Source organism: Centruroides vittatus, unplaced genomic scaffold (assembly GCF_030686945.1).
Source record: "Centruroides vittatus isolate TY-2023 unplaced genomic scaffold, ASM3068694v2 contig_883, whole genome shotgun sequence".
Classification (NCBI taxonomy): Eukaryota; Metazoa; Arthropoda; class Arachnida; order Scorpiones; family Buthidae; genus Centruroides; species Centruroides vittatus.
Genome location: NW_027122575.1, coordinates 262652 through 280133, shown reverse-complemented (window position 1 = coordinate 280133; position 17482 = coordinate 262652). Strand labels below are relative to the sequence as shown.

General features: G+C 30.6%; 1 protein-coding gene across 1 annotated transcript in view; it reads left to right on the top strand.

Moving 5' to 3' along the window:
• The window catches only part of Polr3F (RNA polymerase III subunit F), a 41137-nt gene that overhangs the window by 23374 nt on the left and 281 nt on the right, over nt 1–17482 (top strand). Inside the window, exons 5-8 of the mRNA XM_067280362.1 lie at nt 7268–7380; nt 14770–14913; nt 15890–15997; nt 17282–17467. Coding sequence (XP_067136463.1) covers nt 7268–7380; nt 14770–14913; nt 15890–15997; nt 17282–17467 — 551 coding nt within the window. The remainder of the gene's footprint in view (nt 1–7267; nt 7381–14769; nt 14914–15889; nt 15998–17281; nt 17468–17482) is intronic.

Below are 17482 nucleotides of genomic sequence, written 5' to 3'. Positions count from 1 at the left end.
GATCCCAGGTGTCAAATAAACATTTTCAGGGGTTGAAAATTAGTTGGGGTTGATTTGAAAATTATTAATCTAATGAGTTATGTAAATGACAGTTCAGGATGTAAATCTGTACACTGTAAGCAGATCTTTTTTTTTTTTGAAAACTGTGTGGATTAACACTGGCTCACCATATTTATTATTAACTGTAATAGCAAAACAAGAAGTGGTCAATAAAATGTTGAGGAATTCTTGAAGGAGTTAAGTCAGAAAAGTTTGGGGATTCCCAGATTAAATAGTTTCTTAAATTGCTGTTTATTTTTTGAATATTATAAAAAATATATTAAAAAATCCAGTAACGAGTTGCATAACATTCCCAGCTATTGTGAGATTTTACTTAGAAAATAACTTTTATAATTTTTAATTGGAATTTAATAAAATTGTGTGTGGCATCATCTATTATGAGATTTTATTTTAAAAACTTTTTATATTTTTAATTACTATAAAATGGCAAAAAGCTTAATTTTGAGGGTAGGCATAAGTTTTATAAAAATGTACAAATGTATAAATGTTAATAACGAGTAAAATTGTCATTAAGACTGATCCTACTGGAGATACATGTGACCACCTTTATCTCCCCACCCCCTTTAACCACCAAAATTTAATAGCATCAATGCTCTTCATATACAAGCCACCATGCCAAATTTCGTTACTTAATCTTTACCCCATCCTGAGATATTAAGTGAAATAGATGCCAACACACACACACTCACAGTTTTTTCCTGTTTTATGACTTTTTTGGATTCAGGAGGTCTCAAATTGTGGAGATTTGCAAACTCTTGAGGGTCAAATTTGACTTGATTCCAATACTTTCCCTTGTTATGTATACATAACAGTCAAGAAAGTAATAAGAACATTTTGTGATCCTGTGTTTTATTAAATTGGATGAATTAAAAGGAACATAAATACATATTACATTTAATAAACTCCAAACTATATACAAGACAGTGTTGCTAATTTAGTTAGGTGACTGTATGTTATAGCTTTAAAAATTTCTGAATAAAGTATTTATCATTTGACAGCTTTAGATATAGAATAAAATATGCTCATCTACAGGGATATATTATATTCATAATACATTAATACAACCCCTCACAGGATCAGCCCAACTCCCTCACTTTGCTTCCTTTGTTAAACTCAGGGATTGTTCTCTAGCTTTGCTCCTTTTGCTCTAACCTTCCACAGTAGGCAGCCCAATCCCTTGCTTCAGCTTGCTCACCCCAGGGGCTTTGCTCATTTTTTCTAATATAAACTGTTCATAACAAAAATTTCATGCTGATTCATTGATTTCCAGCGTCACCATTTTTTTTGACGAAAACATCAACATAAGGTGATGTCATTTCAGTATAATGACATCACTCAAAGTGACATCAGTTTTTACTACTACAAGCAATGAGAAGTTCATTATGTATGTATGCATGTATTTTTGTTACCAACTTAGCATTACTGCTTTTGTGTTACCAACTCATTTTTATATTATAAATTACAGTAAGAGTGTACTTTACTCTTACTGTAATACTACCTTAATCACTGTTTCATTTTATAGCATGTTTTTTGGCAATGCTTGGTAAATGGTAATTTCTGGAATGAACAACACTGCTCCAGAATGTTCAAGCAACAATATAATAACTTTCAGATTTTAATCATCACTGTATAAACTTAATCTATACTCTCTCTCTCTCTGCGTGCCATATCAGTTGGCGAGCACCTGGCACAGGTTAATAAGTGGTTAGTAAGGTGCCAAGGTGTAACCTGGGGGAAGTTACAACCAGAGTGGTTCCCTGTTGCCTTCTCTGGTGTGCAATGTTATGCAAGGGGAAATGCCTTCTGGAGTCTTGTAAGGGAAACTGGCCCCTATTTAGGTGTTACAAACGTGGAGAAAACCCAGAAAACTCAATGTGGCCAGCCCGTCTGAATGTGGCACGAACCCACGACCAAACTCCCAGTGTTTAGCCACAGAACCACTCAGCCACTGGTGAGCTCAATCTATACTACTACATATATAAAGAGACAACATATTTTTCGTTTGTTCCAACTAACCACAAAAACTACTGAACCAATCATTACCAAATTTTAACTGTAGCATCTTTATGATCCTTGGAATTTTTACCACTAATCAAACTTACAAATTTTTAATAAAAATTTCATAAAAAGGTATTAAAAAAAGTGATAAATGATAGGGGAAGCTCACGGTTGGCAGGATGTCATGCATGCGCTCTTACTGTCCACAGCCACATGTGCTCTTGCACCGCTAGAGTGTAGTTTTGAGAATCATCTGCTAGGTGGTGAAGCCCCACTTTTCACTCTTCCACAAGAGAGTTGGTGAGTTCAGGCTATAAGGTACTCACCTATTCTCTTTGATATTTATTGGTATTTATCTATATAAATAAAACTGTAGCGGTAAAAATGTTTGTTGTCGCATCATGGAAAAACGCCTGAACGTATTTTAACTAAACTTCATATTTAGACTCTGTTGGTTCAGGAGAAGGGTTATAGATACACATCATCTCAAAATCTACATCAATTAAATTAATTAGATTAAACTGCAATGGATTTCTGTCTATTTGTCTCACTTTTCACTAGATGGTGACACATGAATTAGTACTTCCTGTCAAGGGATTATCTATAAGAAAGGTTTGATTATCTATTGAAGTTTACTATTATATTTGAAGTATTAGAGGGCTTGCTGTTCTCTGAGTGCCTCTGAGCATACAATGAGTACTATGATTCTTTGGTGCAAAAAACTCCGAAATGCCTTCATTTATGACACTCTTTTAGACTATTCATCATCAGCCAATATTGGGGCTATGGATAAAGTATGGCCTAATAGAGTATTGCAGTGCTCTAAAGTAGAAGAATGAATCACACAGATGTGCTGCTCTTCTGGCAAACTTAAACTGGATGTTGTTCTTGCTTCCCAAATCTCTTCTATCACTATTAAATGGGACTTATCCTGATGTGTTAAACATTTCAACAAAGAACATTAGGGCTTACAATAGTGCCTTCCAAATCACCAGTTTTGGTGCCACTAAAATACTTGAAAGAAATTTCATGCCAACATTCAAAATTCAAGGACAGATATATCATTTAATAGCATACCATTAATCCCAACAAACTACCCATTCAAATTTCAACGTCTACCATTTCTAGTCAGTCTATGCCAGTGTTTCCCAAAGTGTGGTATGCATACCCCCAGGGATACGGGAAGAGTTTAGTGGGGGTACACGCTGCACCGTGCTTCGGCTGTTCCTGGTGCAACAAGCAGTTTACTTTTTTCGATTACAAACATAGAAAAATAATAAAAAAAACTTCGTTACTTCTTAGCGGTTTCGCCGGGTGCTGTGATTCTGTGTATTCCTTTACCCTATGGCCAAGACAACAGTGTCACAAAAACCTCCAGTATCTACACATTGAATTGTTACAATGTGCGCGTGTGTATTTTTAGCTTTTGTGCGATTTTTCTAGCAGGAAATGTTTGTTATGTGCTTTAGTATTAATAAATAGCTAAAATTGCCGAATAAACCAATTTTTCTGTAGCTAGTTACTACAACTAACAATTCTTAGCAGAGACTTACTTTGACAGTGCTTCTAGAAAGACGAAAATGAAACCTAAAGTCCATATCGCTATATCTAGGAACAATATTTTCCACATAGTCTTCTATTTTGGCTTTTTTGATTTTTCAATTGCAGCAGAATATAGAAATGGAATATCCTCGTTATCTTTGGTTTTTGATTTAAAGTATATGCAATTTTTTGACGAGGGGTACTCAGCATTAAGAAAATTATACAAAGGGTACACAGATGTCAAAAGTTCGGGAAACACTGGTCTATGCTTTGCAATGACCATTAACAAGTGTCAAGACCAAAGCCTGAGAGTTGCAGGACTTGACCTTGGATGCAGTTGCTTTTCACATGATCAATTCTATGTTGCATGCTCAAGTGTTAGTAGCTGCAAATCTATGTTCATTTGTGCCCCTGATAATAAAACATGAAATATTGTATATCTGCAGGTTATTCAATAAGTTTATCTAGAAAACATTCCACATCTTTAATAGGAATATTATGAATCTGTAACAAACAATTCTCTGCAGATATACTCTTCAGGTAAGTAAATATAATTTCATGAAATAAGTATCTCCCATCAACAACAGGTAACACAGCTAGTCTAGAATAAAAACATGATGCAAATAAATAGTTCTACATTTATATATGTTTGTTAAAATGTTTCTGCATATCATATATATATATATATCTATCTTTACACTTATTTTTATATGTAATAGATTGCATGAACCTTGTAATATAAAAGAATCATGTTTTTAAATCACATACTTAAAATTCAAAAATTTTAAGATTACAAGGTATCCAAAAAAAATACACAAACAAATCCAGCCTCATCATTTTATTATTAATATACTGTAATTAGGGCTTGATTTTCTATATCAAGGGTCACCAAACTTTTTTCACAGCGGGCCAGATAACTGAGAGCACAACGAGCACAGGCTGTATAACCATTTTGTTCAATATAGTATACTGAATACACAAAAAAATAAAGAAAACCAACATATTTATTTACCAATACACAAACATGATTGCTGCAGCAAGCTCATAATCGCTTTTCCTAGAAACTTTATTGCTGGTACTTACACCAAAAATGCTCTGATATGGTCACAAAAAGTCACCGAATTTTTCATTTTACTGATTTTCCTAAAAATTATATTACTGTCAAATGTAAAAATCAGATTGGACCAATTTTGGCATTTTTACTTACACTTATTTTTATTTTTCTGCATAGTAAGTTCATCTTACAATCTATGATATTTTCATATAAATACAGTGGAGCCTTGTTACCGAGCACCTTGCATAACGAGAAAATCAAATTTTTTAAAAATGACTCTCTTAACGAGCAGTTTCACATAATGAGTGACGAGGAGAGGGGAAGTCCCGGATTGTGCACATGCTCCATCATGCTATTATCTGTGATTTTTTTTTTTTTTTTTTGTTTTCTGCAAATCAAATTTGCATTCCAGGTCATTCCGTGCTAGAAGAAAAGGTGATGATGATTCACACCCCTTAACAATGTATATTGTATAATAATCTTTGAATAAATGTTATACATAAAATACTGTATTTACTTGCATATAAGACGCTCTTGCATATAGGATGAGGTGTGACTTTAAAAATCAAAATAAAGAAAATCAGATTTATTAATACAATTCTAATTTCATTTAATCACAAATAAATTATCATCAAATGCACATATTAAGACAAACAACCACGTTTTCTTGACACTATCACCTGATACCAATGTAGCAAAGCCAAAAGATTATAATGCATGTGACAGGTAAAAGTTTATTTTTAATGATTCAGAATGCATAAGTATTCATTAAAAATACCAATTTGACAAATATGAAATAACTACATTTATAATCATTGTTAAGTGACCAGCTATTTTCGGACCATCTGTTTAAAAGTGACATTCACCTTGATCTCGACAGCACACTGCTATATTGGCAGCATGAACTATATACGGTTCACAAAAATTATTGAAAAAATGCAAAGGATCCTTCGCTCATGCGTATAGGACCTAGGTTTTTTGAAGCAGTGAAAAATGAATAAAAACCTCATCTTATACGCAAGTAAATACGGTATTTGAGTATTTTTTTCAGCATGGAATGCATTATCATATTTTACATTAATTTCTATAGAAAAAATTGTTTCGCTTAATGAGTGTTTCGCATTACGAGTAAGGTTCTGGAACGAATTATGCTCATTAAGTGAGGTTCCACTGTAGTTATATTTTAGCTCAGTGCAGTGGTGGGCTGGATCTAGCCCATGGGCCGTAGTTTGGTGACCCCTGTTCTATATTAATATATACACAAATTTGTTTTTAATAATATCTGTTTATTTTAAGCCCAATTTTAAAACTTTATAATTTAGAATAAATGTTAGAATAATGATTAAACTATCCATTGTAAGACAAATTTTTATCTGAAAAATAATTGATGTTATAGAATTATGGGCTGATAATTCTGTTTTTGTTTTTTTGAAACTGTTCATTAATTTCACTAAAAATCAAATGTGTTGAATAGATGTGTTAGAAAAAAGTTTAGTTTATTTACCATGTAGTTTAAAAATTAATATGTTTAAACTATAATGATACAATTTTTAAATTATAATCTGCATGTTGATTAAAGATCACTTAACAAATAAAATTAATTTACAAATATGTATACAGTAACATGGTAAATTAAATATTTGTATCATTGAATACATGAATAGTTTTCAACTGAAAATGAAATAATAGTTGGAAAGATGCACATAATATGAATTTAAATTGAATATTGAACATTATAAACTGAAGTTCTTAATAGAATTTTATAATGTTGTATGGTAGGAAATTTAAATTCATTGGGCACAGTTAGAGCAAGACAAATATTTATGACAAACTAAATGTAAAAAGTTCATACATTTAAAAAAATTTTTCTAAATAATTTATTTACACACAATTTTTCACAAGATTTTCTATTTTTCCCTACCATTTGATATACATTTGATAATCTGCAACTTATGTAAGCCCAAAGTATATAATTTGCACTTTTGGTACAATTCTAAAGCAATTTTCCATATAGTTTATGATAATGTAGTTGATTTTAATATACTGTAATATAGCTGATTTAGATCAGAAAATAATCATGTATTAAAATGGTCAAAACAATAACAATATCTTTTTCTTATGTACCATTGCAACTACTCCACCTCTCTTTGTATAAGATTTATATAAAGAGAGGTGAAGTAGTTGGAATGATACATAAGAAATGGTTAATAAAATATTGTGAAATTAAGAAATTGGAAAAAAAATTAAGAAATCGCTTAATAAAAAAAAGTGTCATATATATAACACTTTTTTTTATTAAGGATATAATGAAGAGTTTGTAATTTTGGCATATCAATGATATATTAGCAATATTTTATTAGCCATTTCTGCATTACATAAAATTTGATTTACAGAAAGTTCTTGTATTAATATATATTGAGATAAACTATACATGAAATTATAGATTATATGTAATTCTGTCATCTTGCTTTATCAATTATAATATATGATAGTTTCAAATGTAATATTTTAAAATTTTTGGCTTAATAAATAAATAATCATCTATTTCAAAATATTTTAATTAAATACAATTTTTGATTAATAATAAATATTTGGAATATTATTTTGTTTCAGGAATATGGATAAGAGATATACGATATAAAAGTAATCTATTACTTACTCAAGTGAATAAAATTCTTCGGAATTTAGAAAGTAAGAAGTTTATTAAAGCTGTGAAATCTGTTTCGGTAAGTGAATGTTACATGTTCAATGACTAACAATGATATGCGTTATGAAACATGCCAGTAGTTAAATTGATTGACCACATTATTTCCAACATTTTTGTAAAACACACTAGCTCTACAGTAGAATCTCATTTTAATGGACTGCTTGGGCCACCAAAAATCATCTGTTGTTCTGAGAATCCTTTATATCACAAACAACAGATTTCCTGCACATCTAGAAAAATATCCATTATTTAATCCCCTAAATACTTGTACTTGAAATTAATGAGTCTTTTAAGATTGCTATTCTTTAGAAACATGCATGTTACAAGATTGTATATTATGCTGTACACAAAAATACTGTATGACAAAGCTGATGAAAACTATATTTACTGTAATCATAAAAAGAGGCATATTAAGCATGCTCATTAGCACTTCACTTGACTTTGATTTGTTAAAAAACTCATTTATCTTGGTTTGTTTTGATGTCACTTTCTGCCTATTGAATACAACTACCACTTAATATTAGCAATGTCATGTACAGTAAAGCCTGTTCGTTTAAGCTGAAACTCATTGGGAGGATCTTCACAACTTGGAAAGACTATATGACCTTGCTAAGTTTTGGTACTACACCAGGACCAGCATCAGAATGTTCACTAGATAGCTCCTCCTCATTCATATCAGCCTGCTGATTCTTGTATATGTACTGTACAATTGTTCAATTGTACATATACCAGATATAACAAATGGATCACTGAACTCTACAAATTCTCAGAAACACCCAAATATTAACTAAATGTTATAAAATGCAATGTTTACAATGGGTGGGGCTAGAAAAAATCCATTATTCCATGTTACAGATCCATTAAAAGGAGGTAAAATTACATTGATTTGGTGGGACCTGGGGAAAAAATCTGTTATTCCAAGAAATCCATTGTTCCATGGTCCATTAAAATGAGATTCTACTGTATTACTAAAACCTTGAAGTAAAAAACAAGTGTCAATTATAGATGCTAAATAAAATATATATTTTTTAATTGAAAGTTTAAAAAATTCATTTGGAGCTTTTGAATGTTTAAGCTTTTAATGTTGGTAAGAAATTAGTTGATGTAAACATGAAATAGTTGCTTATAATGCCTGTATGGTAACAATTGACCTTTGGCTAATCTTTACCTTGTCTCAATTGACAGTAATTCTCAATATAAAAAGACTTCAAAAGAAATTAAATAACTGAGTACAGATTTGTCTTGTCAGATTTTTTTTTTTGATAAGTCACAGTGACAAAAATTGGTAGTTGAGATTACTTCTAAAGATTACTAATTACATGCTAGGAAATAATGGTTTGATAAGAATATCATCTATCTTTTATCTATATACTTTTCAATATTGTCAATTAAAACAGATATAATTTCATTTTCAGTTAGATACCATAATGATATTTTGTTATAGTCAGTTTTTGACAAATTTTACACAAAAAATAGTCTGTGTAACTAAATTCTTTAGACTTATCTTGATTATTTTAACACAATAAATAAATATACATGGGAATAGCCTGGAAACAAAAGTCTTTGTTGCTGAGTGTTATTTGATTTAATGTTAGAAGTACTGTAGACTCTTACTAATCCAACCATTTCTTGCTCAGAGAGGTGTCAGATTAGTACTGAATTACTGTGTCTAGGCCTAGAGGCAGTGAAATACATGACTTGTCACCCTTCAGTACTGATTCTTTTTGGAGATATAGGCAAATAATTTGGTGCACAGAAATGAAACTTGAATAAACAGAAAACAGGATGTGTGACATGATTAATCTTTTCATGGAAACAAAAGCATATAGGTGATCACACTTGAAGATATGTGGGATAATTGAGAGTGCAGTTTATTGAGAGTCTACTGTATTGATGTTTGATATTATGTATGTTATCAATAAATCAGTAGTCAAGTAGTTAAAATTACTGAACACTGGTAATTGGTTTCAGATTCATGCCTGACTGAAGGGCTGTGTGGCATTTTCTGGGTTTTCTTCACAAGTCTCATATGTAAATAGGACTGATTTCCCTTAGAAAATCTTTGGGAGGCTTCTTTCTTGACAGATTGCTTATGTTGCATTGTGTTGATTGCCTTAGCCCAGCAGTTCCCAACCAGTGGTCTGCAAGAGCTAAAATATGGTCTGCGAAAGATTTAAAACTTTTATTCATTTTAAATTATTATTCCCACATTGATACAAACTGAATTTAATTTTTACTAAAAATGTTATGTTTTCTATTATAATAGTACTGTTAAAGCATGTTACTCTTGAGTTTAATGATTACTTATGTTAAAAGTTTTGATTAAAGTTTATTTTTAGATTGACACAGTTTATTTTTCTTAAACCTTGTGGTCCCTGGTCAAAAAAAGGTTGGGAACTGCTGCCTTAGCCAGTCAAACTAACCAACCAATAGCCATAATAGTCACTTTTGGATGCTTAATCTCAAGTTATGTGAGTAGAAACACAAATATTTTGAGAATGTGGTATCAACTTGTTCTGTTAGACCATTTACCGAATGAGTTTGTTATGTGATGATATGACATTCCCAACACAACTTGAGACTAGGCATAGTGACATGTTCCTAATGACTTTTCCACTCTCACATGTTGCTAATGACTAATGCAGTGTTTCCCAAACTATGTTCTGTAGAACACCAGCATTCCACAGAAAGTGAATAAGTATTCTGTGAAAAATTATCAAAATTAATATTAGCCTGGAACATATTTTCTTATTATAATTTTTCTTTTAGACTAATGATTATAATTTGTTCTTATTATAATTATTCCTTAATTAGCATTTATTTTGGTATTAGTGCTTTCAAATATTTTATATTTGATTCTATATTATACTACAATGACATATCTGATTTATTTTGAACTGTTTAATTTTTGTTACTGAACATTTTATCAAATCATTCGTATTACAATTGCTTTTACATTATTTGACACAGTTTAGTACTTTTCTTACAAGTATTGTTACAATTCACATTATTCATTTACCTTTATATTATTTGACATTTCTTATTTATAATCTTATAATTGTTTTATAAAGGTAACTTTAATATGAAAAACAATATTTGTTTCTGTTATACTTCTGACAAATATTAGAAGTTAAATATTATTCAAAAATTACCCATTAATGCTTGGTTAAAGACAGGAATTTAACATAAGGAGGGGCAAGTATTTCTGCTGACACATCTATGATTGGGGAAGAAATGTAATTACAAACTGTAGTGTCTTCAAAATCTGATATTAAAGAACAAGTATGACACTTGTTGTTTAATATTAGATTATAAAGAACAGACTAAAATGGAAGTACAATGAAAGTTATTTAAGTTTTGACATAAATGTATTTTCAATACAGATGTTCCTAATGCAATGTCTGTTTTATGTAATAAAATACTAGCAAATAATTTTTTGGCTCCAGCTAAACTTCATAGGCACTTCAAAATGAAACATGCTGATGCAAAGGAAAATATATACTTTTTTAAGAGATGACTTAATTTGCTAGAAAAATTTAAATTACTGAAAATGAAAATCCAACAGAAGCAGCTTTTTGTATGAGTTAACTGCATTGCACTTAATGCTCATACAATTGGAGAGAGACTCATTAAGCCTTGTGTGAAAGACATTCTGTCATGCATGTTAAACAGCAGGCTGCTAAAAGAATAGATGCAATAAAATAATAACATTTCACCCCACATCAAAGATCTTTCTGCTGACATAAATCTAATTCATTGATTTAGAATTTGCAGTGAATATGCATTGCAGATGGGTGAATCTACAGATATCACAGGGTTTGTTGTATTACAAGTGTTATGTATTTGATAAAAGTTTTGAAGGAGGTTTATCATGTGCAAATGTCTACACTAGTAACAAAAAAAAAAAATTTATATATTTAAAAAGTATTTTGGATGAAGTCATAAAAATTATCAATGTAAAATCTTGACCATTTCATTCCAGATTATTTAAAATTTTGTGCATTGAAATGGGTAATGCATATAATGCACTAGGATTACTAATTACATGCTAGGAGAAACTGTTAAGAACTGCTAGCAGATTACATAAAGGACACTCAATGCACGGTAACGCACCCAAAGATTGTAGACCAGATGCAAGCAAGAGTAAAACGGTTTAGTAAGACAGCTTTGGCTAAGCAGCTGCGAATGACGAAGATTATCGTATCCTCCCTGGCCGTTCCAAGACTATTCGGGTTTGCGAAGACCCATAAACCGGGAAAAAGCATAAGGCCGGTGGTAGATAAGTGCTCTGCTCCTACGATATTGCTAGAAAAAAAGCTCAAAGAATTTATTATGATAAACATGCCTGCACATCAGTATAGCGTAACGCAGGCAGTAGAGGTAATACAGAAGTTAAAGCAATTGAAATTAAACGAAAAAAGCTACATGACAGTATTCGATTTTAAGGCAATGTACCCATTGGTAAAGTTGGAGCCGTGTTTTGGGCACTTGAGAGATTTTTTGTTAGAAAAAGTAGAAAATGCAGCAAAAGTAAGAAGGCAAGTACTAGAATTGGCGCACTTAGCCACTTTTTCGTCGTTCTTCGAGTTTGAAGATACTACATACAAGCAACATAAGGGCGTGCCAATGGGTAGCCCCGTGTCAGGGTTATTATGCGAATTAGTAGTAAGATCTCTGGAAAGTAGCAAATTGCATAAATATAAAGGAAAAATAGTGCTGTATGCAAGATATGTAGATGATGTATGTATTATATGGAACGAGAAGCCAGACGTGGAAAAATTCAGTCGAGATATGAATAACAATATCTTCGGGCTAGAACTAGAAATAGAACAGCAGAGCCATAGAAAAATACATTTCCTGGACATAGATGTAGAAGTGGAGGAAGAAGGAAAAATAACTACTAAAGTGTATCGTAAACCATCGTACATTCCAGAGATGATACCATGGGCTTCCCATGACCCGACGAACTACAAGTTGGCAGCCTTCAGAGCACTGCTTAGAAGAGCGTACATGCATTGTAGCAGGATGCAAGACACAAGAAGGGAGGTAGAATACATCAAGAAAATAGCAGAAAATGTAGGAGTAAAGAGTAGCAAAATAAAACGGTTGGTGCAGGAAATAGAGAAAGGTAATAACGAGAGTAAAGAAAAGGGAGAATTTACCATAATGGAGTATAGAGCTCAATTAAGCAACATATATAGAAGAATAGGAATAGAGAAGAATAAAAAAGTAGCATACAGGAGGAACCCTACTATATTTCAGTTGCTACGGAACGACAAAGCGCCCATAGACAGAATGAAAATTCCAGGGGTTTACAGAATACCAGTGCAGGATAAAAGGAGGAGTACGGAGCTGTATTATATAGGGGCCACGAAGAGATCGCTGGCAGTAAGGTTAGAGGAGCATAAAAGAAATGTACGATGCAGGCAACCAGTTACGGCGTTAGCCAACTATGCGATAACGGATCCGGACGAGGTGTCTATCAACTGGGACAATGCGAAAATTGTACAGAAAGTGGCAAATATAAGGCAACTTAAATATACGGAGGCATGGTGTATTAACAAGTATAATGAAAAAGAACAAAGCATTAATTTTAAAGAATCATATTGAATCCCTTCAGCTTGGAGAGCGGCCGGTATGCAGCTGTGAAAGAATGATCTGAGATTGCGCAGCCGGAAAGTTTAAAAACATTCTAAATTGTAAAGAGTTTTTCGAACGTAATTTTCGAAATAACGATTTTTTTGGCAATCCTGAAGAGGGTTAGTAAAGCTAACCGAAAACGTTAGATTAAAGAATTAATTTTACTGCAGAGTAAAGGTTGTTTGAAGTAGTTTGCATATAATGCACTTTTATTACATACTGAAGTGAAATGGCCATCCAGAAGAAAAGTACTATTGAGGCTTTTTAAACTTCATAGTGTTATTGGTACTCTTGACATCACATAATTTAGGACAAAATTCTATTGAATTTTTAATAAATTCTTCATGGTTGATGAGCTTTGCATATTTGGCAGATATTTTTACAAAGTGCAATGAAACTAACTTATTACAAAAAAAGAATATTACAATTTTTGATAGGAAGTTACAATTCTGGATTTTTTTGCAGTTGAATAGAATAATTTTGTTTGTTTTCCTGCCTTGAATGAATTTTTGACTGAAACAGAAACTACTACTACTACTACTATTTTAGAACACTTGCATGACTTAGTATCAAAGCCAAACAATTGCCATATTGAATTGGGCTACTTTACCGCTACTATTAATAATTAAATTCTAAGTATTTTGGTGATCATATGGCTTATTATTAAAAACACTGAACTTTGAGATGTTTATAGTTATGTTTAATGACACACCAACAATTGCCGTAAATTGCATGACTTAGAATCAAAGCCGTATCATTGCAAGGCATTGGGTTTCTGTTAATGTTTATAGATGTACTTACAATCAAATCTTTTGCAGTATTTTCCAAAATCCAGTGAGGACAATTCCTGGGTTCAGAAACCATTTACAGTGACAGCTAAGCCAGGAGGCTTCAGCACAACTGATTACGAAAATCTGATTGATTTAATTAGTGACTCTGAATTAAAACAAAATACAAGGAATTGTCATTTCAATTAAATTTCTCCAGAAATTGTTTAGAGTATCCCAATGTGTCAAAACTAGCTATTCTTGGTTTTTTTCCTTTTAAAATAACATATTTATGCATGGCAAAATTTTCATATTAAGTTGCAACCAAATCAAAGTACAGGAACAGACTTGATGCTACACCAGATAAAAGAATTCAACTTTCTAATGTGCTCAATATCAAAAGAATTTGTAATTCAAAGACTCAAAAGCATCAAAGTCATTAAGAATGTAATTTTATTATATATATGCTAGTTAATTATTTAAAATAAAACACACAAAATTAGTAAAATTAACATGCGAGAATAAATGTTTGTTTTTTTTCCCTAACACTTACATAGATTTATTCATTTATTTTACTTAAATAGTAACCAAGCGTTTTGTTGAAATTTTAGGATTTGTGAAGTGCTGTTGTAGGGAAATGCTGGACTAACGAACTATTTTATGAGCCTAATGATTTTACAGAATTTACATTATATTACAATTGCTTTAAAACTAAAAATTGCTTTCTAATTATTTTTTTTAAAGGATTTTTGCAATTTGTTTGTTTGATTAAGCATATAATTAAAGAGTACAGTTACATTAAAAAATTACAAGCAAATACAGAAATACGGATTTGCAAAAAATTGCAAATACAGAATAAATAATTAATTTCTGATTATTTTAAATAATTTAAAATAGTAGCTAAGTCTTAATATTTTGGGTTATTAAATATAAGTTTGTATTTCATTTTTTAGTTGATTTGTTGTTACAATAAATTAATTGTACCTGTTTAAAACTTTTAGGCTTCAAAGAAGAAAGTTTATATGCTTTATAATGTAGAACCAGATCGTTCAGTTACGGGAGGTGCTTGGTATAGTGATCAAGAATTTGAATCTGAATTTGTTGACATATTAAATCAACAATGTTATAGGTATTTGCAACAAAAGGTTTGTTTAAAAATTAAAATTTTGAAGTTAATATATTGTTTTTAAGTTTCTCCCTGGCTAATATAAAAGTTTTCCTTAACATCAAATTTATACAATGATAAATTTCTAGTAGCTTTTTTTCTGGCTATTCTCTTAAATTTACTATATTATAGAAAAATTTTATTAAACCAGTTCAGTTAATGTAAATGAACTTAAACACTTTTAAGAGAGAGACTTGTATATCAGTTTAGGGAGGAAATTCCTGTTTATTGCCATAAAAAATTTTTGAAAATTTTAATTTCTTTCATACAAAATTTTTCAAAATCTAAATCTAATATCAGAAATGTCAGAATGCTTAGAATAAAGTGTGATTATGATTTATGCATGAATTATATTCCTGGAGTGATTCTAAAAGATTTGTGCAAATTAAGACCAAATAGCCTATAGAAATACATTAAAATTCAAGGAGCATGTTTTTTGCTAACATTTCTAAGCAGATAGAAATGGGAGATACAAGAATAACCATCATACTCAACATAAGTCCTAGTGACTTTGACCTTTTCCTGAAAACAAAAGAATTTAGAGGCATCACTTCAGAGGTGTTGACAACTTCCTTCTTAGGGTAGTCTCTTCAAATACTAGCTAAAAGTAACATTGCTGATTGCCTTGCAAAAGTTTGGCATAAGGTAGTTCACCAAAGTGAAGACTACCTCAAAAGACTGCAATCATCATGTCTTTGTTTTATTTTATAACTAATAAGTCCCAACACTGTTGTCATTGCAAATAAAATAGCTCTTGTATAATCAAGTCTGAAGAGACTTTGGTGTATATTATCAAAATAATCCAATGATGTAGGTTGGCTTCAGCAATAATAAACTTTATTATTATTTCTATTAATTAAGCTTTTATACTGTAAATGCTTTTTTTATATAATCAAATTTTATTATTATTATTATTATAAGAATAATATAGCTTCATAAGGATTTGTGTATTCTAGGTAGATAATGCAAAATCACTATGTATGGATCCTATTTCTGAAAGAAATGCATCTTATGTTTCATCTAAAGAAGTTTTAGAATATATTACCAAATTAGGAATTAGTAAGGTATGTAATAAATCAATTTTAAAACATATATATATATATATATGTTTTAAAATTGCATGTATATACAAGTTAATAATGATTTGTTACAAAAGAATTCTGTTGAACTTCAGAACATTTTCTTTTTTATCTTCTATTTTACATATCTGCTCAATCACTACATAAGAAAACTACAAAAACACCAGCCAAATTGCTGTGTATACAAGAAAAAATAAGTCAAAGCCTCATTTTTCTACTGAAATATCTATGTATATATTACTACATTCTAATTTTACTATTAAAATATCTAATAAAAATTTCAAATAATGCAAAATCTAGGGAAGGAGTTGGCAATCTACTGTTCTGTGTACCATGCTTGATGCACAGAACAACTTTTAATGGCATATGCTAGGTTCTGGAGCATGGCAAAATGGAAAAAATTGAGTGGTGAAAAAATATATTATTAAATGCCATTAGTAAATAATTTGTTGAAAGTTAAGAATAAAAATTCATAGATCATGTTTTATTATTTTTGGCTAAACCAAAATGTCATTGCTTTGTCCTGGTTGGACTAATCGAATTTTCCAAAGCTTAAGAAGCTTTTTTTTGTTTTTCACAATATCATGTACCATTTGGACAACATTGTAATCGTTCATTAATGACTGCTGTTTATTCATTTTCAATTTTGTTTCTATTCTTCCATCATGTAAAGAGTAAGTAGTTGTTTAATAATATAAAGAAAAGGAACTTGTTCCTGCTTTATCACAACATATAAGAATAAGGATAATTTTATTTCTCATGGAATGAATGTTTTCTAAAATCAAATCACTGTCGTCCATCATCATATTTATTGATGAGTACAAATGTGTGTATGAACTCTTAAAAATCAGAGTGAAAAATTTTATTACCTTGTCTTCTCCTTCAGGGCATTTCCATTTTTTTACAACATAGGAATGTAATTTATTTTGCATTATATCTAAATAAATCTTACTTGTGTGAATTTAGTATATTTAAAAATGATACTGATTTATATTTTTATACTTTTTTTATTTGCAATATTGAAACATCAAATTAATTAATGTACAACATTTCATCAACAGTTATGCTAGTTTTATACACATCTTTATAATCTTTTAATATTAATGAAACTAAATCATAATTATAGAGTGTAAAAACTACAGAAAGAAAAAAAACAGCTTTTCACAAAAAAAGCAAAATTGCATAGTGTTCTTAAATCCAGTACAATATATACAATTATAAGAACATATTTCCAAAGATTTAATAATAAATTTTAATGTTTTGTTTAAGGTTCAGCTGAAACTGGATGAAATAGAAAATATTCTAGATTCACTTATATATGATGGCAAAGCAGAAAAAACAGTTGTAGCAGCCACTACTTCACACAACAAAAATGGAATGACAAATCTTTACAGGGCAATAGATCCTTTAATTCAGAGTACGGGATTGATGCGGATACCTTGTAGCGTTTGTCCAGTAAGTTTAATAAAA